General features: G+C 36.5%; 2 protein-coding genes and 1 long non-coding RNA gene across 5 annotated transcripts in view; all 3 read left to right on the top strand.

Annotated features, from left to right (window-relative positions):
• Window positions 1-2,977: 2,977 nt before the first annotated feature.
• On the top strand, window positions 2,978-7,235 carry LOC113120284 (uncharacterized). Of its 2 annotated transcripts, none has more exons than XR_003294573.1 (3): window positions 2,978-3,218; window positions 6,686-6,982; window positions 7,101-7,235. It is a non-coding gene; the product is annotated as an uncharacterized LOC113120284 (long non-coding RNA). The 2 variants fall into 2 exon arrangements; XR_003294572.1 differs by having other exon boundaries at window positions 7,082-7,235.
• A 6,774-nt stretch (window positions 7,236-14,009) lies between these two features.
• LOC113119823 (uncharacterized) lies at window positions 14,010-16,226 on the top strand. Its single transcript, XM_026289492.1, has 6 exons — window positions 14,010-14,144; window positions 14,230-14,304; window positions 14,766-14,825; window positions 14,975-15,043; window positions 15,135-15,356; window positions 15,447-16,226. The coding sequence occupies exons 1-6, from the start codon at window positions 14,126-14,128 to the stop codon at window positions 15,926-15,928; spliced, it is 927 nt and encodes a 308-aa protein (XP_026145277.1). The 5' UTR covers window positions 14,010-14,125; the 3' UTR covers window positions 15,929-16,226.
• A 2,221-nt stretch (window positions 16,227-18,447) lies between these two features.
• The window catches only part of LOC113119822 (solute carrier family 45 member 4), a 51,877-nt gene continuing 44,933 nt past the window's right edge, over window positions 18,448-25,391 (top strand). The window contains exons 1-2 of one of the 2 annotated variants that reach the window (XM_026289490.1): window positions 18,448-18,608; window positions 19,498-19,589. The gene's annotated coding sequence lies outside the window, so the exon portion shown is untranslated. Of the gene's footprint in view, window positions 18,609-19,497; window positions 19,590-24,040; window positions 24,214-25,391 lie in introns of those variants that run through there. The other variant, XM_026289491.1, reaches the window with a different exon arrangement.

Below are 25,391 nucleotides of genomic sequence, written 5' to 3'. Positions count from 1 at the left end.
ATGCGCGAGGGAGAGAGAGCCAGACAGCGCTCGTGCTGTTTGAAGACCGCAAGAGTGTGCGCGCGCGCGGCCAGGGGGGCTCTCTCTCTGCTCGATCGTGTTTGAAGACGGTGAGAGTGTGCGCTCGCGGCCGGGCGTGGCTCTCTCTCTCTCTGCTCGTTCTTATTTTCGCCCCGCAATCATTCACCGATCAAATGGCGGGACAAATGTTTTTGCTATGGCGGCCGCGAAAAAATGTAGGAAAACCCCTGTATCAGTCGGCCTTTGTAGCTAAAGTGCATGGCAATATGTAACTTAGGAAAACACTGTAGATTAATCCACAATATTAAACGACGCATTAAACAATTCACACGTCGCCTTAATGTAACAGACAAATAAACATATTTATTTAGATAAATGAGTCCCTTATTACTATGGAAAACCCTTCCACGTCGCTATTTGTTCCATTTAAGAGGTGAATTCGTAGTGCAGCAGTTAAACTCCGCTTCTCTGCGTGCTCCCGCGGCCATGGGATGCAAATCCAGGCGGCAATGAGTGCCTTGGCACAACACCCTAGCCGATAAAACATTGCTGACAATCAAATGGACTTCCATCAGTGTTTTTGCTTTAACTGTAAATGCAACAAGTGCAAACATTAAAATGCCACCAGATGGTAAAAGTGGAGAAATGGACATTTTAGAGGTTTTTATTTTAACAGCTTGCTAACTGCCCGTTCGACTGCCTTGCTAACAAGTTCGCAATCAAATCCTTCTGAACAATATATTCAAATCAACCACTCAAAATAAGCTATGCATGATATTTACTTGATAAATTAAACTCGTCTGTTCAACGCATGCTTAGCCAGGTTAAATTGTTTACATTCGCGAAAAGCTAGTCCCTGGCCTCTTAACTAATACTTTCCAAAAAAGCTTTTGGTTAACATACATCATACTGTAAAATCATCCCCTGTTTATTATACATTGAAGCAGAGTCTTACCTGTCTTTTGTCCAGTCGACACCGTAATGGATCCTTAACGGACAGCAGACTCAAGGCGGCAAAATTGTTGCTGGGCAAACTTCTTTCGCTCAGTGATGGGGGTGGAGCTTTCCGGATGTGCGCTGCACACAGTGCGCACTGCTTAGGTTTGAACATTTTGTGCAACCTGCTGTGGCAAACTTGTCTGTTGAAAGTTGTATAGTGCTTCAGACCACTATTAAATTGCTATGGCTTCTAAATAGCTTAATAGTCTAATAATATTCATATAAAAAGTGACCCTAGCCTAGTGGCTATTGTTAAAAAAGCATCCATGTCTGACATAATTAATTTTGAATATATATATAAAAACATAATATCTTGTGGAGCCCTAGCTGGAGCCCACTGAGTTTAGCCCATCTACTGCCCATGTGGGGCCCAACAACAAAGCCCACTCTGAGCCCATGCCCAGCCAAAGCCCAACTAGCCCAAGTGAGGCCCATGTGGGCCCCAAGTGGACGTGTTTGCAGGGTCCGAACTCCCGAACTGAGTAAATAATTCACGCTCCGAACTCCCAAACTGACTCAAATGATTCGCGATCCCGCTATGAACTCCCAAACTGACTCAAATGATTCGCGTTCCCCAAACTGACTCAAAAGATTCGCGATCCCGCTCCGAACTCCCGAACTGACTCGGATGATTCGCGATCCCCAAACTGACTCGAATGATTCGCGAACCCGCTATGAACTACCTAACTGACTCGAATGATTCGGAATCCCGCTACGAACTCTCGAACTGATTCAAATGATTCGCGAACCCGCTCCGAACTCCCGAACTGACTCAAATGATTCGCGATCCCCAAACTGACTCAAATGATTCGCGAACCCGCTACGAACTCCCGAACTGACTCAAATGATTCGCGAACTCGCTCCGAACTCCCGAACTGACTCAAATGATTCACAGCTCCTGTGCTTCAAAAGCTCTTGCAGCACCTCAACACTGGTTTTCTATGAGGTGGTCGGATCACATCAGATTGTGGGTAATCTTGCAGATCATGGCTTATATCTACTCTTCCTCTCCCTGCAGTTTGGTAATATAAAGATTCCTCTGAACTCCCACCTCTTCTGTGGGTTTTATTGTTCTGGGTCTGAATTTGGGCTCCTGGGGTCTCAAAAAAGAAACATTTTCAATCTCCAAGGAGAACGTTATGACAACACACTCTTAGAAAAAAGAGTGGGGTTCTATATAGAACCATAGGGTTCTTTACTAAACTCCAAAGAACTTTTATGCTAAAAAAGGCTTTTTGTATTTGTAATTAAATTATTGTTTGGAGTAACAATATCGTATTTTAATCATGCTGATTTTTGGAGAAAAACTGAAATGGCACTCTTCGTGTGATATTGATTAACTACATAAAATGATATAAATATATAAATTTTATAACCCCCATATCTTGAATTTTGTGATCATTCAAATGCATTCATAAAATCATTTGACTACACCGAATAATGCAAGAACGCACTCAAACTGCACACGCGCACTAGTTTGACTTCATCATGTAATTTTACATTAGCCTGCTTGCACTTTTTAGGCACGATTTGTTTAGTTTTTTAATAAACTTGATACTGTTAAAAGGCACATCATTAAAACAAAAAATACGAGTTCACATATCACACCTAAACACGCATGGAAAACGTAATTAGAACTATCTACTAAATTAATTAAAAATGCCTATCCATATAGAGCTATGATCAGCTGTTCCTTCATATTGGCTGAGTTTTCACGGGAAAGGATGAAGCTGATTGGTTGGTTCTTGTCTCATGACCTGTCCTGCGGTGCTTTTGAAAAGTTGGATGTTTTAGCTCGATGCGGTGAGGACGCACCTGGAAAAATGAGCGCGTCGCTTCCATTATGAGCGCGCATACCACGTGCCTACATTTGAAATAACGAACTTAAGAGCGCAAAAAACGCGATGTGTGAACGGCCCCTTACTTATATGCTGCTCTTTATAATTTAAATCTTTGTCATTTATGTGAAATTATGTACCACAACTTAATAGTTTTGCTTTATGTATTAAATTGTTTTATCTGTTGAACACCAAACATAAACAAAAAGAAGTTATAAACTCATTATTTTCATTAATTTTACAAAGTAAACAAATTGTTTGCATTTGAGTGCAGTGCATGTTTTTGAATTCCAACGGTCGAGAAGAGACTGATCCCTGTCTGCTGATTTAAATTTATGATCTGATGGAAATATTGTTGTGGTAAGTCAGAGAAATAAATTTTTTTAAGTAATTTACTTTTTATAAGCTTTAAACCCATTAGTAATTAAGTTGTCAATGTTTCTACAGTGGATTTACACTAAAACACGAAAGAGCCTGAACTACGACAGTCACAAGTTGCCTTACATCAGTTTTGTTGTGCTTGTTGCAAACTGTGACATTTTGTGTTTTCTGATCCTAAGCTTAGTTTTTAACTGCAGATAGTGAACAGCGAGACTCACTTCAGACAGATCAGCTGCTGGAGAGAGAAAGAGACACAAGACAAAAGAATAGAGATTGCTATACTGAGAGATGCTCTTTCTTTATCTGTATGAGTGATGGAGATTGTTGAGATTTCAAAGAGGCTTCATTTGATTTAAAAACAATCAAATGATTCTGGGTGAACTATTCCTATTCTGGGTGAAAACAAAAGAAAGCAACTAATGTGCACTCAGACCCTTTTCTTAACTTCCTTATAAATATACATTGGTTTGAGATGTATTTAATGTTAAGTGTTTAACATCAAACCATTGGATGTTGATGTTTTATATTCCATGGGAAATTACAGATCCTCCCACTGACTGAATCATTTGGGGAATTGAATTGCAGAGCGTAAGATGAAGTTACACGAGACAGAATCTAAAGGATCAAACTCCTCGTATGTGAAGATCAGAGTTAAACGGCTGGAGTCTGAGCTGATGAAAGAGATCTGAGATTCTTTTACATATTTGATTAAAGATGTGAAACACGGTCAGAAAGAGTCTAGGAGCATAGAGACGGCAGCGAAAAGGAGCACAAACTCTCTCAAAATCAAACACAGAAGATATATTGATAACATCTCAATACAGTAGGTGCAGTAGTGTTGCCAGAAAAGAGACTCTGGGTGTGCATATGAAAATCTGGGTGTGCCACATTTATTGTCAGATTACTGTGCAAAATTATGGGATAGTATGTTTGTCACACTGCTTCCGTCCAACCATACTCCTAGTGTTAATTTGCTGGTCGTGTCAAAATGTAGTTAATTGTTAAATGTAATAATTTTCTTCCAAATACGATAATTTTGAACTTTAGCTTTTTCATTTTGTTTATTTTTCATTACAATTTATTCACATTAAATAAATGATAATATATAATTATAGGATTAAAATGAATTGTAGTTGCTCAATATAGATCTTTTTTTCATGTTTTTGTAATGTCTGGGAAGCCAGAATGCGCATGCATCAACAGAAACATTTATTAGCTGAACCCTGTTTTATTACCTGCCATTTATAGCAAGACATATTACAAATGATATTACAGATGTTTTGTCAGATTTAAGTTGAAGCGCGTGCCGAACCGTGTGTGGTGAACCGAACGGTTTGTTTTTTTTATTTCAGCGAACCGTGCCATCCCTATTACCTCAATAATCAATCAATTACAGGCCTAAAACTATCATGCCCGAGCAGACGGATATTAGTACATCTCATCACACCGGCACCCGCGTCTAAATCAGTTGTATGGTCTGGTTTTCAGTCTAAAACAGTTGTGTCAAGTATAAATGTCTCGTCTGTTTCGGGAGGTGCGCGCGCAGTCAGCGGAGGCTCGCACCTTTTTTTCTCAGATTTTGAAAAATCTTCGCGATCGACTTAAAATGCTTCCAAGATCGACTTGTCGACCGCGATCGACGGGTTGGTGACTCCAGATATAGCGACCAACTTTTTTTGAGCAAGCATTGATTATGCGTGACGCACGCGCTACGCGTCACGGGTGGTCACCCCTACCTGGCACACCAGTCTAGAGTGTGTCCACCTTTGTGTGTGGATCCATGTACATGGTGAATCGACAGGTAAAAAATCTCAAACAGGCTCCGAATTGCCGATCTGAATCAACGGAGGCGCGAGCATGCTCCGAAGTCACGATCTGAATCAACCGAGTCGCGAACAGGCTCCGAAGTGCCGATCTGAATCAACCGAGTCGCGAACATGCTCCGAAGTGCCGATCTGAATCAACCGAGTCGCGAGCATGCTCCGAAGTGCCGATCTGAATCAACGGAGTCGCGAGCATGCTCCGAAGTGCCGATCTGAATCAACCGAGTCGCGAACATGCTCCGAGGTGCCGATCTGAATCAACGGAGTCGCGAACATGCTCCGAAATGCCGATCTGAATCAACCGAGTCGCGGACATGCTCCGAAGTGCCGATCTGAATCAACCGAGTCGCGAACATGCTCCGAAGTGCCGATCTGAATCAACCGAGTCGCGAACAAAAAAAAAAATATATATATATATATATAAATTTTTAAGTGAACAACAATAGCCCAAGTTTAGTAAACAATTTTTATTGAGACTATAACAAAATAATTCTGCATCTATTTTTAGGTGTGCCAGCTGCCACTGTGCTACGCCACTGGTCACATAATTCTTTATATTCCATAGAACATTTTCTAGTTATATCAATAGAAATGGCTATTTTTGTCTATTTTGAAAATGTGTTTGTGATCAAATATAAATCCTGAGGAATATTCATTTAAATGAATTAGAGCAGCCAAAAATAAAAAAGCATTGGTTTTTGGAAAACCACCATATATGTGGACATTTTTTAAAGTATGATTTTTTTTTTAAGACCTGGAAAAGAAAATCATGGAATTAAATGTAATAATAATAATAATGATAAAATTACTGTAAAATCACTGTAAACTCAAATATAAACCCTTAAGTATTTAATGTATATAAAATTGTTAATGTGAATAAATATTTCTCAAATTATTTTTTAAATTAAATTATTACATAAAATGATATGATATTTAATGTGTTTTTAATGAACATTTGTTTTAGATCTTCACAAGTAAACATCTGTTTGAGTGTGAGACATTAAACTTACCACAAGAGGGCATTGTTTCCTTAAAAATGTTAATAATGTTAAATAGATTTGTGGAATAAGGCTATAAAGAAGTTGCTTTCTAAATAATGTAAATACTTTGCTGATGTCAAATAATGCACGAAAATCACTAATATACACAACAATAAGCAAACTAGTTATATATCACCCTTTTAATGTCTTGTTTTTAACCTCTACTTTTCATTGTTTGTTTGCGTTTAAAGTTAAACACATTAATATATCAGTTTTTCTGAAGTATCTGGTACATTTTTCTCCCTTCATGAACTGTTTTGCACATGCTGAATGCTTCATAAATCATATTCTGTCTGTTCACAGCAATTATGCAGGTAGTCATATATTCCAGATGACATTTGCTTGTTTTTTCATAAAAGCAAACCTCGTGCAAACACAAGCTCTCTTTCATCAATCAGTTTTTAAAATGCTCAACACTAATTCGCTGGCAGACAAAGTGTGCAAAAACTCACTTAATCCAAACTGCATCAGTCAAAGTCAAAGGGAATGCTGACGTGAAGAAATGTAAAAGCATGTTTATGCAGCTCAGAATAGTTTCTTTTCACTGAAAAGCCCACTGAGGATTGTCTGTGGTTGTTTTCAGATTGAGGTTTGATGTCCTGATGCATGGAGAGGAAAGGGTATTTAGAGACAGAGATCCTGAATCCTCTGTGACATTCACGCAGCATCTTGAGGATTACTAGAGGAATGAGACATTCTGACACATCTAAAATAAACCGCTGTCCACACTCAAATCCACTGTGATGGAAACAGATGCTGGACGCTGCAGACCATCAGCCACCACAGCAAACCAAACCCACACTTGCTATTAGACACTTTATACCAATGCTTGTCTTCTTTGATGGAAACTCATGCGCCACCTTGAGCAAAAATAGTTAATGTGAGTTCATTTTCCAAATCATTGGTACACCTGTGCAGCTCATTTGATCTACAGTAGCTTGTAATGTGAGAAAACAACATTTGTAATCTTTATTCACAGAAAATCTTCCCTTTTGCAGCTGCCACAACAATGCATCATCGATCATCCTCCTGTTGTGCTGAAAACTGGCTACAACTTCTGTTTCAATTTGGCAAAAAATGACTCTATGAAAAACAAAGATTCATGCAAAAAAGTCTATAGCAATAAAAAAAAACAACAACAAAAAAAATTGTGAGAATTATACCTTTTGTGTTTGGGGGTCACTTTGACCCACTTTTGGTTTCTATGCAGTTAGGCAAAAACTGACACTATGAAAAGCTCAAAATATGTGAGAAATTCAGTAATTCTCATCTATTTTATTGTGTTATTTCTATTGTTTTAGGGGTCCGTTTTACCCATATTCTAATGTTCAGAATATACACAAACAAACAAATAAAATAAATAAATTATAATTTTTTTATTTAATTAAAATAATTGCTTGTAGTGACTATTTGAACACTAAGGTGTAAATACCTCAATTTAAGTAAAAATATAATCTAATAATGTATTTGTACTTTCTCTGCCTTTTTATTGTGTTTTTTCAAACACTTATCTGGGTCAAATAGAATATAATTATTAACAACAACAACAACAACAACAACAAAAAACAGCTTTGACTGTGAAACTTGAAAAAAAAATGAAAAGAAATTACGAGTAAACTGTGAGTCTTGAATTTCCTAAGTTCTCATGTAAGCCATATTTTATTCTTCTACTAGTTACAGTAAAGTTTTTCTGTTTTTTAGAGTCTGGCTAATTGCATGGAAACCAATGAGGGTCAATGGTGGAATCAATATTTGTACAGCTTTTCCAAAATGCATATCTGTTGAAACTTTGCATGCACATTCAAGACCCTAAATGCAAAAAAACTTAGCTAATTTCAACAAGAAATAAACTATTTAATCAGTACTTTGAGCATTATGAGTCATATAAATATGAGAAAATGAGCCCAACACAATCTCCATTGGATAAAGTTGTTGAATTGTTTGTAAAACAAACTTTATCATATCAATCTGATGATATAACAAATATTTTCTTTAAAACAACTGAAAAAAAAAGTCATAAATGTTGAAGTATTCAGTAATCACTCTAGAAATCAGTTTGTTTACATGCTATTTTCGTCCTTTATTTTGATTGTGTTTTATTCTCCTGAGCACATTTTAGGTTTAAGGTTACAACAATCCCGCAGATTTACTCTAGCAAAGACACGCTCGGGGACTAAACGCTTGCTTCTTGTTTTTTCTTGGATCTGAATCAGAAGGGCTCTGATCCTGGTTAGAGTAGATCATGTGAACAGAATTAACAAGAGCTTTGTCTTAACACAGTTTCAAAAGAGCAATCAGCCACCAATTAAAAAGTCAATCAGGAAATGTGATGGACTTTTAGGAAAAGTAGAAAAACAACTCTGTGTTCAGAAAAGATCAGGTGAGTTCATCTTCCAAAACCTTGGGACACTTGTGCAACTCAGTCGCTGTGCTTTAGCTTTTGATGCAAGAAAACAGCATTTTTAATCTTTATTCACAGAAAATCTTCTCTTTTGCAGCTGCTCTCAAATCTCATTCACACACATTCAAGTACGGCACACATTAAAGTTGTTTTTAAAAATTTTGGTTATTACATTTTTATCCCTGATTGAAAGGCCACCAACAGTAAGATCTAAAATAGAAATAATTACAGGTTTATCTTTACACTATATATAGAACTTGCTTTTTTAATTTAACTCAAATGAAGAACATAATCAAACAGTATGTGACACTGTAAAGAAAAACCATGCACCTGCATGCAAACCTATAAACTAAAAACATATAAGATATGTGCATAACATCACGATTTTTATAAATTAACTTTTTACGTTTTCTAAGAGACAACAACAGCATTGTTTTCAGGATCCCAGTATGGCATTGTTGTGTAAATGAACAGCCAAAATGCATGAAAAGCTTAAGTTTTTAGTTGAAAGTGGTGTTGTGCAAACACCCTCTTATAAGAGGCATTTATTTCAAGAATATTAACACATTCTGTGTCATTTTACATTAAAAATAAGCTAGATAGCTCCAGTGAGAATACAAATGCGGTGTGATTGGTGGAGCCCCATTAACCCTTTATGGTATGGAGTTGCCATATGTCAACAACTGATTTCTATTTCCTTGTTATTGTGAAAAATACAAAATATTGCAATATGGTAATTAAAAAGGACTGGCCTTAAGTAGTCGATGATGTGCTGTTTTTAAGTCAAATGACATTTGAATGTTCCTCCAACACATTTTTTCCCACTGAATTGAAGAGATAGTAACATCAATAATATGATTGCAATTATTTCTTTATTTGAAGTGTTCAGTGTAGTTTAGTTGTGTTGATGCATGAATAAGAAAATAAAGTTATAGTTCAGCAATATTTCAGAGAAAGGGCAACAGGAAGAGTGTAGAGTTGGCTCTTCCATGTGATTACAATGAGGAAGGGCCTTCAGTGACTGTGTGTGTGTGTGTGTGTGTGTGTGTGTGTTCTTGTTTTTGTGTCATCAGGACACAACTCTGTATAATGACATGGGTATGACACAGGTATTACAAGGAGAGGGTGACTTATGAGGACATAACCCATGTCCCCATTTTTTAAAATGCTTATAAATCATACAGAATGAGTTTTTTTTTTTTTTTTTGAGAAAGTAAAATTGCACAATTGGTGTAGGGCTATAGAATATACAGTTTCTACAGAATAAAAATTACACCTTTTTTACACCACTTCACAAAAACAAACGTGTGTGTGTGTGTGTGTGTGTGTGTGTGGCAGATTTTGATGGAAATGAAGATTGGATGCATCAATTTCTAAAACAAATGTGCATTCCAATTGAAAAGAAATTCATAATCACAATTTTGACTATTTTCCATTGTTGGTACACTGTTGCCATATGGCAATGTTTTCCTAAATACCCCCACCACCAATGTATATTTTCTTTTTTTTCATGGTTAGAACAAAATGCTTACCACAGGGGGCTGATGGTTCAGCCGGGTGTGAAAGTGAGGGAGGGGAAGCAGAGACTCCAGATAATCACACACTTCACACGGAGGAACAATAGCGGTCTGGAGCTCGTCCAGGACCCGGAGCCCCGCTCTCTCTCTCTCTCTCCGCCGCGCAGAGTTCATCCACACAATGGCTTCCGGTCCCGACTCCCGCCGGTGTGGAGTCTGCGCGCGGGCCGCGATCCCAGCGAGCCGGACGTGTTTGTGTCGCGCTGCTCGGTGACCCGTGTTCCTCCAGACATCCATCAGCCCTCAGCGCACAACATCTCCCTCGAGCCTTTATGACAACAGCTTGATTTATTCCTCACACTCCGACAATAAACACAACAAATAGCCCCGGACGAAGCCTGACGTGTCATGACCTGAGAAAAACTAATGGTCTGAACTTTCTGGAAGGATTAATAACTGAGCAGGTGATTTAGAGTAGAAATGACCAAACTAAACGAGATCAGCTTAGACAAACATTTGTCTTCCAGACAGTAATATTCAGAGCAAATATAAACATTTGCTTAAATATCCCCCTTTTTTAGTTTTTAAATAAAGCAAACACTTTTAATGCACAATTTTGAATGTAGGCTATTGCACACAGCCTATATATATATATATGTATGTGTGTGTGTGTTAAAATATTAAGATAATTAATAATTAATTAAAAATGGTATAATGTGATCATATTCCCAGACACTAGGCTGTAATATTTTTCCCAGGCATACAATTTCCCAAAGAATTTGTAAAAAAAAAAAAAAATAATAATAATCATATGGTTAAAGTTTTTGTATACACTATTATATAAATTATGTAAATACATTTTTTATGTAAAAATAAAATTATGTAAAACAATATTTGATAGTTATTTCTTTTTAGATTTCTTTTTTTTATCATATTTTTTAAACAGTTTTTGGTTGTTTTATTAAAAAAAATTATTAATTCGCCATGTGCCTTTGACATTTTTCATTCGTCTTTCTTTCTTTCTTTCTTTCTTTCTTTCTTTCTTTCTTTCTTTCTTTCTTTTCTTTCTTTCTTTCTTTCGGTTATGTTGTTATTTCTCCCGGGGACCTATAAGTGAATAATGACTGAAATAAGGTTGACTTACACTAAAACAAGAACTTCTGATTAAGTGTTTTCCTGTGTGTTTGACCTCTGTAAAGCGATTCAGCAGTTTCTTGTCGTCTTCAGCGTGTGAAACACACACAGACGTGATCAGAAGCTGTCTCCAGACCTCTAGGAGACGGTGAATTTAAACAGGAGCTTTGTTTGTGGACTGATATGTTGATGTATATGTATATCTCCGGTCAGAGGTCACAGGCAGCAGAATGGTCTGCGAGAGGCTTTGACGTGCTGTTCTCATCAGAGATAGTGTGATTAAACCAGCGATACGCTCAAACAGGAAGTGTTTGGTGAGATTTCCCACTGCTTGTTATTCTTATGGATGTATTAAACCCCACACGTCCACATGGTTCTGTCTGTATCCCAGCTCTGACTCACACTGACATGAGATGAATATCACTTAATGCTCAGTTTGTCTAACAGAAATGATGTATTCACAAATCAATAAATAAACCGTCAATAAAAAGTCAAGACTGAATCTATATTTTACAATGGAATATGCACATATGCAGGCTATACTAAATAACAAGACTCAAATGCACTCACATACTTGTTTTTGGGGAATGTTACTGATCATTTTGAGAGCTCATCACCACATCCTGTGTTTGATTGACAGCTGATACACACAGGCCTGTCTGAAGAAATTAGGACAGTGTTTACTGACTGCGATTTATTGATTATAGTTATTAAGTATTCTTGAGATGTGTAATATGTAGAATAATGTACCTCTTCAAATACATAAATGTAAATGCAAATGTATTATTATTACATTTTGTGTTTTATATTGTGTGTTTATTATTAGTCACTTTTTATGTGCACTGTAAAAAATTTCTTGTTGTTTTTACAAAAACTTTTTGGCAGCTGTGGTTGCCAGAATAATTTTGTAAAAATACAGAAAACTGTAAACACCTTTACGTCAAAAACTGTTAATTTTACAATATAAAGCTGTAATTTACAAACAAGAAAATGTGAATATAAACCAGTAAATTCAACAACACACAAAATTAAATCTGTTTTGTACCTTGAAAATACTGACAACCACCATAATAATAAAGATGGTACTGTATAAGAGAAAGCCACATGAAGTATCAAAGCTCATCACAAGTAGCTTCACCACAAGCAGAAGTATATATTAACATATAGAAGGTGCACATTTATGGAAACACAAAACACCATCATGGTAACACACGTGATACTTAAATAATGCAAAAAACTTTCATTAAGCAACAGAAGATGTAACATAAAGCTCAAATGTACATAACTGATAACAAGAACTATTTAAAAACATGATTATTTAAACAAAATACTTTCAAACGTGGAGTGTCACGCAGGGAATTCTGGGAATATCAGTTTACAGTTTTAGACTGTAAATTATACATTGATTTGTTCTTTTTTTACTTCTAAAAGCTGTATAATTAACAGAATTTTACTGTAAATTTACATTAAATGCTTTGTTAGATCTTTTACAGTTTTCCCCTGTATATAGTACGGGAACTTACTGTTAACCTATTATCATTTTTTTTCCGTAGCGTTTTTACAAAATTTTACAGTTAAAATTACACTTATTTTTTACAGTGTGCTTTTCTCATTTTTTTAATTTTTAAATATATATATAATAGATAATATAATACAATATATATAAGTATATAGTATTACAATATATTTCGAATTTTATTTGAATAGTTTTAGTACATTTTCATATTGACATAAAACATTTCACATATTCAAAATAATATTTTGATATGTTATATTTTCAGTTTAAAAAAAATATTTATGTACTTTATTAATTTTTTATTTATTTAATATGTTTTGTGACACTTTGATGACCCTGATTTATGGCTTGATTTATGCGTTGATTGACAGGTTGTAATATGTCAAATTTGTACATGGTCAGATTTATGGTTTGATTTATGGCTATATGACCTGTCTGTCACGTGACTGCCATGTCACTGGGTCCTGTCACCCTTGATTGACATGAGGAGGACATGACGGAGGTGTGTGTAAATCAAAAGATCAAACATAAGTCAGATTTGACTTTGTTGTATTTATTACTGGATTTATGATGGTTGTATCTCTCACCTGAGCTTTCGGGGTTTCTGTGGAGTTTCTTCCTGACCTTTTGTTCACTTCCTGTCAGGAGGGGTTTGGGCTCTTCCTGGAATAAATGTCTGAGCAAAGTGAGTGTATTGTCACCTTAACAGGATCGATGTTTGTTTGATCTATATGTTAATCTCTAAACACAGACAGTGTGGCTACTGGCCCGTCTCCACCTCTGAAGAGGAGCTTGTCTAGACACACGTCTTTCCAGGTGAGAATTATTATAATTTTTGGAAAGCCAACAGGAAAAAAAGAAGTCTTAACGCCTTAGAAGCATCGACGTTGTCCTTTATGTAGACTTTTGTTAAAACAAGACAGAGAGAGAGAGAAAGAGAGAAACATTTATTTAAATCAAAAACTAATCAAACTATTGTAGAAATAAATATATTAATGTTAACCCAAAATTAATAAAATCAAACAGACGTTCCTTAATGTTGAGGACTGTATATGATATGTGATTTATACTCTTAGATTGTGTGTTGTGTAAAAAGATTTGAAATCTCACGTAAATTTTAAACTAAGCTTTTAAAATCTTTTTTTCTTAACACACACACACACACACACACACACACATGTGAGTGTTGATATTTAAAATAGGTGAAACTATCTAATATTTCTCTCTATATAAAAAATAAAAAACAGTTTTTATTCATTTCTTTAAAGTATAGGGTGGTGTTATGTTAATGATATTTCACGCCGGTGTTGTTTCCTTTGATGTTGGCTACACGGGACACGCCCCTTTTTCGCGGCAGCATTTCGCGATTACAAAAGCTTCCACCGCAGGACCTGAAGCTTAACAGTTTTTTGTCCTACGGGTTAAATCAGAACAACATTGTTTTTTGAGGGGAAAATGTCTGTCTCTCCTAACGGTAAGTCTAGTTTTAATTCACATCCGTTGTTTAAATCAAATGTGTTTTTTATGTGATCACGGTATGAGTTCCCATTGCTTCACAGGCGATATGATGTTCTGTAAGCAGAACACCGGTTATGAGACGATTGTGAATGACATCATAGCATTGAACGCGAACGGTATGATTCAACTATTGTATCTTTATTTATTAATTTATATATAAATAATAATAATAATAATAAACATACCATTATGTTTAAAAGTGTCCCCTGGCCCCCTGGTGGGCCCCCTATGTTTACTTCACTATATTACAATTAAATTAAATCCTATTAAATTTAATTAAATTTAAATTAAACCTAATCTAATCATGATCTAATCTATCCTTGGAAAGGTCTAAGACTCCTAAATAGATATTTTACCAATCTTTTTTATTAAATTATGTAGGAAAAGTAATTTATTAGTTTAATTTATGGAAAGAGTGCACCTCAAAATCCTACATCAATATCAGGAGTTCTGACCTTTGTCAAAGATTAGGTTTGGCTCATGCACTTTGAAGTCTATGTTCAAAAATGTGAGTGACAGTTAAGAGGATAACGAACGCATGTTTATGTTGGTTGTTTTTCATTATTCTCACCGACAGCACAACCTTGCATTGCATCCGAGGCGTCCGGGGTTAGGCCTGACAACACCACAACACCCGGTAAGTTTTGTTAATAATTTATATTATGTCATAAAAATATATAAATTGTACATGCACTGGAGTGTTTAAGGGCCTGTTAACTCCCCGCAAATTGAGCGTTGTGTATGCATTGTTTATGATCGTTTCTTTCTCATTATTCACACAAACAGGAAGAAAAGTGGTTGTGACTGCCCAGATCCATGCCCCACCGCAAACATCTACAAACTCTGCACCAACTGGTATGTATTAATCGTGCATATTATTTATAATATACCACATATTTGAAAAAAAAAAGATAAAAACATTAGATGCTTGTTCTTTTCACTCTAGATCATATGAGGAGTCTTGCTAACACTATACCACCATTATCACCACAAGCATTTGTTGATGGCAGTTCTGGTGTAGGTGTTAGGAGGCTATCAATAACACATCAGGAAGACCAGGACGTGACTGCTCTGTCGGTTCAGACTGGTGGACAAAAGACTGCAAGACCCAAAGAGACCGGTGTGATACCTAACACCCCTGAGCGAAAACGTCCAAGACAATCTACTGGTGCATATAGAGGAATCTAATTAAACTATTATTAATATTAATATTTATAGTAGCATTGGTATTAATTAATTATGATTATTATTAATGCAGAATCAGAAGACACAGCGATCTGTAACGAACATGATGTTCAAGCATGGGACGGGTGCGATACGACCAGCACGTCTAATGTGGATCAGCAGAAGGATTTAAATCAATCCCCAGACACCGTTGAAAACGTCGCAGATTCAGACGGTGATGCAGAAAAACTTTCTTCAGACCAAGAGGAATACAAGAACCGACAGCAGAACGACGCAAACAGAGAAATTTGGAACCGTCTGAACACTGTTATCAAGAACCAAGAAATAATTCTAGAGCAGCAAGCACGTTTTCATCAGATTAATGTCGAGAACCAAGAAAAAATTCTAGAACAGCAAGCACGTTTTTATCAGATTATTGTCAAGAACCAAGAACAAATTCTAGAGGAGCAAGCATGTTTTCAGCAGATTATTGTCAAGAACCAAGCAGATTTTAAACAGATACTACAGAAAACACTTAAAATAATTATTGCATCGCAAATACGTTTCCAGACCTAGGAGACGGTGAATTTAAACAGGAGCTTAGTTTGTGGACTGATATGTTATGTTGATGTATATGTGATCTCCTGTCAGAGATAGTGTGATTAAACCAGCGATACGCTCAAACAGGAAGTGTTTGGTGAGATTTCCCACTGCTTGTTATTCTTATGGATGTATTAAAGCCCACACGTCCACATGGTTCTGTCTGTTTCCCAGCTCTGACTCACACTGACATGAGCTGAATATCATTTAATGCTCAGTTTGTCTAACAGAAATGATGTATTCACAAATCAATAAATAAACCGTCAATAAAAAGTCAAGACTGAATCTATATTTTACAATGGAATATGCACATATGCAGGCTATACTAAATAACAAATCTCAAATGCACTCACATACTTGTTTTTGGGGAATGTTACTGATCATTTTGAGAGCTCATCACCACATCCTGTGTTTTTTCTTTATCATTTTTCTTTTTTTTTATTTAATATTTCTGCATAGTTTTAATTTTAGTTCAGTTTTAGTTTTTATTTCCAATTAGTAATTTTAGTGCTTTATTTTAAACTCATTTCAGTTAGTTGTCAAGACGACATTTAAAGTTTTGATAATTTTTATATTTTATTTCAGCTTTATTTCATTGAATACTTTTTTAAAAATGAGTTATAAAAGCTTAAGATTTATTCAGATCAGTGGCACAGTGGCAGCTGGCACACCTAAAAATAAAAGCAAAATAATTTTTTATAGCCTCAATAAAAAAATGTTTACTAAACATGGGCTATTGTTGTTTACTTAGAATATATATATTTTTTTGTTTGTTCGCGACTCGGTTGATTCAGATCGGGACTTCGGAGCCTGTTCGCGACTCGGTTGATTCAGATCGGGACTTCGGAGCCTGTTCGCGACTCGGTTGATTCAGATCGGCACTTCGGATTATGTTCGCGACTCGGTTGATTCCGATCGGCACTTTCGGAGCCTGTTGGCGACTCGGTTGATTCAGATCGGGACTTCGGAGCATGTTCTCGACTCGGTTGATTCAGATCGGCACTTCGGAGCATGTTCGCGACTCGGTTTGATTCAGATCGGGACTTCGTAGCATGTTTGAGATTTTTTTAAATTCAGATCTGGACATCGAAGCAGGAAGTGTTTGTCAAACAGTTAATTGGTGATAAAGGAATATTTGGACTTGATAATATTTTTTTTTTACCTGTCGATTCAGCATGTACATGGACCCACACACAAAGGTGGACACACTCTAGACGGGTGTGTCAGGTAGGGTGACCACCCGTCCCGTGTAGTGCGTGCGCGCACAGCGTTTGAAGCCCAATACATGCGTCCCACAAATTGAGACTGTGTCACGCATAATCAATGCTTGCTCAAAAAAAGTTGGTCGCTATATCTGGAGTCACCAACCCGTCGATCGCGGTCGACAAGTCGATCTTGGAAGCAATTTAAGTCGATCGCGAAGATTTTTCAAGATCTGAGAAAAAAAGGTGCGAGCCTCCGCTGACTGCGCGCGCACCTCCCGAAACAGACGAGAAATTTATACTTGACACAACTGTTTTAGACTGAAAACCAGACCATACAACTGATTTAGACGCGGGTGCCGGTGTGATGAGATGTACTAATATCCGTCTGCTCGGGCATGATTGTTTTAGGCCTGTAATTGATTGATTATTGAGGTAATAGGGATGGCACGGTTCGCTGAAATAAAAAATGGTTCGGTTCACCACACACGGTTCGGCACGCGCTTCAACTTAAATCTGACAAAGCATCTGTAATATCATCTGTAATATGGCTTGCTATAAATGGCACGTAAAAAAAAAAAAACAGGGTTCAGCTAATAAATGTTTCTGTTGATGCATGCGCATTCTGGCTTCCCAGACATTACAAAAACATGAAAAAAAAGATCTATATTGAACAACTACAATTCATTTTAATCCTATAATTATATATTATAATTTATTTAAAGTGAATAAATTGTAATGAAAAATAAACAAAATGAAATAGCTAAAGTTCAAAATTATCGTATTCGGAAGAAAATTATTACATTTAACAATTAACTACATTTTGACACGACCTGCAAATTAACACTAGGAGTATGGTTGGACTGAAGCAGTGTGACAAAAATACTATCCCATAATTTTGCACAGTAATCTGACAATAAATGTGGCACACCCAGATTTTCATATGCACACCCAGAGTCTCTTTTCTGGCTACATTACTAGTTCAGATACTTCCCCACCCCCATTTATTATATTTATTTGGTAAATTTGCTATGTGCTTTTTAAAATATAACTATTTAAGTTTATTTACATTTCAGCTTTATTTCAGTTAACTTTATAATTTTTTTAAATGCATCTTCGGTATAGATTTTTACTATCCAACCCTATTGTAAACTATATATGTTGTACATAATTACACATTCACTGTAGTATGTTTCTGTCATTGGCACCTCAGCAGTCAGGTGGCGAATGATGAAGTTACCTTTAAATTCTAAACCCCGCCCTCTTATGTAAATGAATCTACTTATCCGTCGACGGAAGCGGCTCGCGTCTGTCAGTGATATTTCGCCTTTAAAGGCGCATTAAAACAGCGGCTGAAGTGCAGACAGAACCCGAGAAGAGCAGCAACAGAACTAGCACAACAATCTCATCTTCATTTCTGACAGAGACATAAAGACAGGAACGCGCGCGTCAGGGTGAGTGTGTTTACAATGTAGCGTTTGCGCTGCAGCGCGTCGGCGGAGGCTCTTTTGATCGTTTGATTGATGTTCTGTGCGCGTCATCATTCACATCCAACTCTTCACGCATCTGCAGCTCTGTGTGATAGTAGCAGCTGATTGGCCACGTAATCACTGCGGTATTTTGGTTTATATCTGCGCGCTTCATAAATGTTCACGGATGCATCAACAGCTATAGGTCACATTTGAGGCTTAGTATAAATGCTGCATGTCTCTTATATACGGGTATGAAATGTTATGTTAATGTTACATATGTGTATGACTGTAGTTTTATAGCTGCAGCTGTGTGTTGAGTATGTGATGTCTAAATGTGAACCTGCTGGTGGACAGAGAGCTGATGGATGACTGTTACACAACTGAGAGGTTCCTGGTGTCCCGTTCACTTTCACTGGGCTCTTGTGCACTGAATCTTGCTTTGAGCTTCACTACGCGCTCTTTTCCATGGAAGGAAATATGATTTATACTCACATGATGCATGCTTCAAAACAGGCAAAAACAAAATTAAAGTCTAATATAATAACAAGCTATTGCTTTAAAGAGGTTGTTGCCTTTGGAAATGTTTATTTGAATATGCAAACACAATATTAAAGCCAGTGTTCAGTTCAAACTCGGGGGACAAGGCTTTTGTTATTTGGTGAGTTTCATGTCAGCTTGTGTGTCAAGCACATTTTTGACTTCTCTCATTGAGAATGTGTTGAAACAACATGTAAATTGACCATCAACAGCGAGCAAAGCAGGTGTTTATATATGTGTGTGTGTGTGTGTGTGTGTGTGTGTGTGTGTGTGGCTGGTTTACTGCAGACTGCTGGTTAGTGGGCTTTAACCCATGTCTGGACGCTCTCTGCAGGTTCTCAGCCAGCTGTGCGTCCGGACAGAAGACTCGACGCTGCTCTCATATGCAGTCCGACTGGATCTTTATGAAGCTTTCAAGGCCTTTTGGTGAGTCACACTGGCTTTGCGCTGCTCTTGTTGTCTCTGCTGAACTGTGTTCAGACTGATATCATGTTATCCAAGAACAGTACCTATAAAAGTGTGTTTCTGTTTTTGTATCCTTGAACTGAGTAGTGCTTCTTTATGCCATCTATTTATTCATTTGCTTATTTGTTGTTGTTGTTATTTTCTTGACATTTTAAATAACCATAATAATCACACATATATATATATATATATATATATATATATATATATATATATATATATATATATATATATATATATATATATATATCTCAATCATGATTAAAATTAAAAATATATATATTTTAAAAATAGTAAAAAATATTAAAAGGCAATATAATTAACAAAAGTACATAAAATGTATACAATTATACTCAAATGAAAAATTAACATTTAAAATAAAAAAATTAAATTAGTAATATTTTATATTGTTACTTGTATTAAATAAAATATTTTAAAAAATAAAATTTTCACTTGATACAGCTTGATAATTTTATAATTTTATATTTATAATTCTCTTCTTTTACCAAAGCAGCTGAATTGTGTTGTGGTCTCCATCTGTGTTGTGTAATCTGATCTGCTCCTATCAGTCACATGATCCGTGTCAAACTCACAGTGCAGCAGCTTGGAGTTCGTCAAGGGTCAGACTAGTAGTTAAACTGCTAGTTAACCTGTTTATGAAGTATTTGGCTGGCTTACAACATTTGATTTAAAAAGCTGTGTTTATCTGGCATCTGTTTTCATTGGGTGGCAGAGTCAAACTTTTTCAAAGTGAGTGTTTAAACTGATTTGTGAGTGCTGTGCTGTGTCTCTGATGGGTTTGTGAATGGCTCTCGTGATCTGTGTTGGATGCGCAGTGTAATTTGACGGGCCGCAGGACTGGATTCTCTCAGTGTACCTCAGGCTGCATCCGCAGTGAACACTTTACATCACAGTCTGAGCACCGAGCGCACAGATCTGCTGTTTGCATGAATCCTCACCACTGAGATGCTGATTGCTGCCCGGCTGTAGGAAAGTTTGTATTTACTCATCCCAGAAAAGAATTTAAGCAGTGCCAGAGAATAACTATTTTTGGTTTTAGTGCAGTACATCTGTCTTTGTCTGCGGTTATTGCTTTTGCACAAATAGAATGAATGCCATAATGTTTGGAAGCATCCTTTGATTAAAGACAGAATGAAACAAAACCAAAGAACATGCACATAATTTTATACTAGCTGTGTGTGATATTGACCAAAAGAAAATGTATTCTTTTTTTTTTTAATAGTGATAATTAAACAATACTATGCTTGGAGGGTTTAGGCCTGTCGTGGATGAATAAATAAATGATGCTAAAACAGCCAGTAGGTGGCAGCAAGTCTCTGTTTTAATGAGCGATTTATTTAATTATTCACTCAAATGATTTGTTCAAAACAGCAGATTAATTTAGAAACAAAGCAAGTGACTTTCTTTATGAATGGATCGTTGAATCACTAACTTACACGACTGATTCAGGAACGAAACTCTGGAGACTCAAGGAAAGTTGGGATCCAGCTTTGCTTGAAAAGCTTTTTGTTGGTGAAACAGATCGTATTGCGTCTAAAATGTAACTCGCTGAATATTAAATTCTTGTTTGTATACAATCAGTATCACACTCGTACACCTCATAATTATTATGCCACAGATGATGTACTTAAAGTTTAAGCATGTAACCGTTAATGACTGGCTTCCCAAAGCGTTGGCCACTGGTCATAAAAACAGGGATTTTAGCCGAATCAGCTTCAGGATGGTTTGCTTCTATTTGTCTACATGAGCTGGGATACAAGCCAGCTTTGTAACATCAAACAAACTTACACATATCTATTATAAGCAGTAAGGCATGGAAGGTTTTATGTTGCTAGTATATTTAGTTTATTACTGTTTTAGTTCATGACTGCCTGCCTGGGTGTTTTAGCGACACAAGAATGCAGTGTTGACCAATCAGCATCCAGAATGTGTTTTAATGCATCATTTTTAATGATCGTTACTTCTGTCTTCGTGAGAATTGTATTTCTTGAGGCCTTTTGGTGTTGTAATGAATTCAGTGGAGCAGATGAATGCAGTGTGTTATTCCTTTCACAGCAGCGACTGTTGCATAAGATCTTTATTTAGTAAAAGCCTCTCGACGCTGAGGAGTTTCAGTCCGGGACAGATGCTGTAAAGCTCTGCGCTTCGACCTCTGTTTCGAATCACTCCTCAGTGAGCCATATTAATGTCACACAATCGATTTATTTATTTTTGATTAATGATTTATATTTGTTCATGCATAACAGCCACCGTTGCATTTGTAGTTAAACAACATTATGTAGGCCTAATTATATGGTCATTAGCATCTTCTCGGGGGTTTTTAGAATGTTGTTGTTGGTTGCTAGGGTGTTCTGAGGGGTTGTTAGGATGTTGTTTGTTGCTAGGGTGTTCTGAGTGGTTGCTATGGTGATCTGTTTTTTTTTTTTAGAATGTTGTTTTGTTGCTAGGGTTTTTTTGGGGGGTTACTAGGGTGTTCCGAGGTTTTTTTTTCTTTAATGTTGACATTTGTTGCTAGGGTGTTCTGGGTGGTTAATAGGGTGTTCTGAGGGTATTTTAGAATGTTGTTCTTTGTTGCTAGGGTTTTCTGACTTTTTTTTTTTTAGAATGTTGACGTTTGCTTGCTAGGGTGTTCTAGGTGGTTACTAGGGTGTTCTGAGGGTATTTTAGAAGGTTGACGTTTGTTGCTAGGGTGTTCTGAGGGTTTTTTAGAAGGTTGACGTTTGTTGCTAGGGTGTTCTGGGTGGTTACTAGGGGGTCTGAGGGTATTTTAGAAGGTTGACGTTTGTTGCTAGGGTGTTCTGAGGGTTTTTTAGAAGGTTGACGTTTGTTGCTAGGGTGTTCTGGGTGGTTACTAGGGTGTTCTGAGGGTATTTTAGAAGGTTGACGTTTGCTGCTAGGGTGTTCTGAGGGTTTTTTAGAATGTTGTTTATTGCTAGGGTGTTCTGAGGGGTTTTTTTTTTTTGAATGTTGACATTTGTTGCTAGGGTGTTCTGGGTGGTTACTAGGGTGTTCTTAGGGTATTTTAGAATGTTGTTGTTTGTTGCTAGGGTGTTCTGAGTTTTTTTTAGAATGTTGTTGTTTGGGTGGTTACTAGGGCGTTCTGAGGGTTTTTTAGAATGTTGACATTTGTTGCTAGGGTGTTCCGGGTGATTCATTTGGGTGTTCTGAGGGGTTTTAGAATGTTGTTTGTTGCTAGGGTGTTCTGGGTGGTTGCTAGGGTATTCTAGGGTAGAACACTAGAGAAGATAAAACAAGCAGATCAGCAAACACAAAATGAATACCTGTGGCTCCTGATAATGTATTGAGGCCTTATGAAGGGAAACCATCAGTCTGTGAAAGAAACTGAACAATATTTGCGACATTATTACGTGTAATACAGAGCCTCTGGCAAACAGGGAAATACAATTTTCTGCAAACCGATTCATTAGGTCTGTTCGTTTCAATGAACTGGTTCTAATCACTAGTTCATTTCTGTAACCGAGCAATGACATAACGTATATGCAATTAAATGAATAAAGCATCCAATAATGATGTGAAACATGGATGTTTTATGTTTAAAGCACATACAGTGAGTAAACTAGTCTTCTTCAGCTTTCCATATAAACAATGATTCAGTCAACAGTCAAACGGTTTCCTCAGTTCAGTGACTGTTGGAGGAACCGGAGCACTGAATCAGTTCATTCATCACAGGATCATATGCCACTATTTTGGCTTATTTCTAGTCTGAGTGACTGTTGGATGTCTGAACGTGAGTTTTGATTGAGTAACTTGTCTTGTAGATCTGTGCTGATGTAAGCCACAAGCCGTTTCACACACTTCAGTCTGATTTGGTGAATGGATTCATCTAGTTTCCTTAAAAAGAATCAGTTCAGAAGAGTGAACTGGCCATCACTCTGGACCGTTAGCCTGAGGCTCTGCATTACAGGTGATAATGTTATAAATAATGTTCAGTTTCTTACACAGACCACTCATTTCACTTCATAAGACCTCAAATCATCATCAGAAGCCACGGGTATATATTTTGATCTTGCCTTTATCTGCTTTTTTGACTTTCAAAGTGAAGTTAACTTGCATATTATGAATCATCAAGGACCATGCTTTCTAAAAATCTTCTTCCTTGTTCTACTGAAGACAGAAAAGCCACAAACATCTGGCATTGCCTTAGGTTGAGTAAGTTAACAGCAAATATTAATTTGTGAGTAATCAATCACTTTAAGAATTTTCCAAGAATGTTACCTTTATTTAATCTGGCACAGTTTTTGGATGTTCGAGGATGTTTCTGATGCTTGCTGACTCATTTAGCCTCCAACAAAGTTCCTCCCAGGACCTGTTTTGGTTGAAGACCACATTGTTTTATTTGCCGTGAGGTCTTCGTCAGAATGCATGGGGCTGCATGTAGACTCGGATAACAGGTTTCTCGAGTGAAGTCGCCGTTTGTTTCCTGAAGGCTGTTGTGAATCTCTGACTCTCAGGTGTCGGTCTCATCGGACTGGTTTCTCTGTTGTGTGGTGTTTCAGCTCTTCTTGTTGTGCTTGTGTGGTCTTCGTGCTGTTCACATCTCCAGGTGAGTTTACCATCATTATTGGGAGAAAGTTGGCTTTTGCTCAAGAATAACATTAACGTGGAGCTGAGATCCAGACAGATCGTTCTGTGTCTGTGTTTGTGTTTGCGCTGGTGTCTGTCCATCTGTCCAGGACTGTCTCATGCGCTCATGTTGTCTACAGCTTGGGTCGCTGCATCTTAGGCTTTTTTTTTTTTAAGGGTGATTCATATTGTGTCTGGATTATTTTTTATATTTATTTAGTTAAAAATTTAAATTTTTTGTTAAGATTGCTTATCTAAATGTCCAGGGACAATTCACTCTGAAGAAAAAAGAGCTGAATACCCTTACTTTGGTAATTTGGTTGTGTTTTTCCTAATGAATAAACTAGATTTTGATTGTGTGTGTGTGTGTGTGTGTGTGTGCACGCTAAAGTAAAAATCAGTTTATAAATATTAGATAAAAACTTATTTAAAATGCTTAAAATAGAAATGTTGCTTTGTCAACTAATTGAAATAAAACAATGTTAAAATACTACAATGACTAAAACCTAAACTAAAATATAAATTAAAATAAAATATTTAAAAAAGCATAAACTAATAAAAATGGCAAGCACATAACAAACTTACAAAAATTAAATGTAAAACTGAAAGTATAAATAGAATATAAAAATAGGCAAATTGAAAATGCTAGAATAGTATATATTCATTTTTATATGGAATATATAAAATATATATATATATATATATATATTTATAATGTAGTAATTTTAGTACTTAAACTGAAATAATTTTTTTTAAATTTAGTTTCAGTTTTCAGAACACAAGTGATGTGAGTTTGCGGTTAGCAATGTGCTAATGGCACACAACTTGAAGCATAAACAATGCACAGGTTGCTCAAATATGGGGTAAATTAATACATTTTTAAATAAATTTTAACTTCTTATCTGTATCACTATTGTAATGTCGAAGTACACTTACATTTCACTCATTTCTGCAGTGTTTTTTTTTTTCACTGAACTCAATGCAGTGTCTTGCACTTTCTCTTTCCAGCGATGCTGCAGCATCAAGTCTGAGTTTATAATGGATCATAATGCATCATTAACTGTGTACATCTGACTGGAAATATGACATCAGAAGAGCAGCTTGAGGATGAATTAATGTAATGTTTGTCTGCCATCAGCTAGATCTCATTTAAGTGCG

Source organism: Carassius auratus, chromosome 19 (assembly GCF_003368295.1).
Source record: "Carassius auratus strain Wakin chromosome 19, ASM336829v1, whole genome shotgun sequence".
Classification (NCBI taxonomy): Eukaryota; Metazoa; Chordata; class Actinopteri; order Cypriniformes; family Cyprinidae; genus Carassius; species Carassius auratus.
The sequence above is the reverse complement of the archived record's forward strand: the minus strand, read 5'-3'. Positions and strand labels throughout refer to the sequence as shown.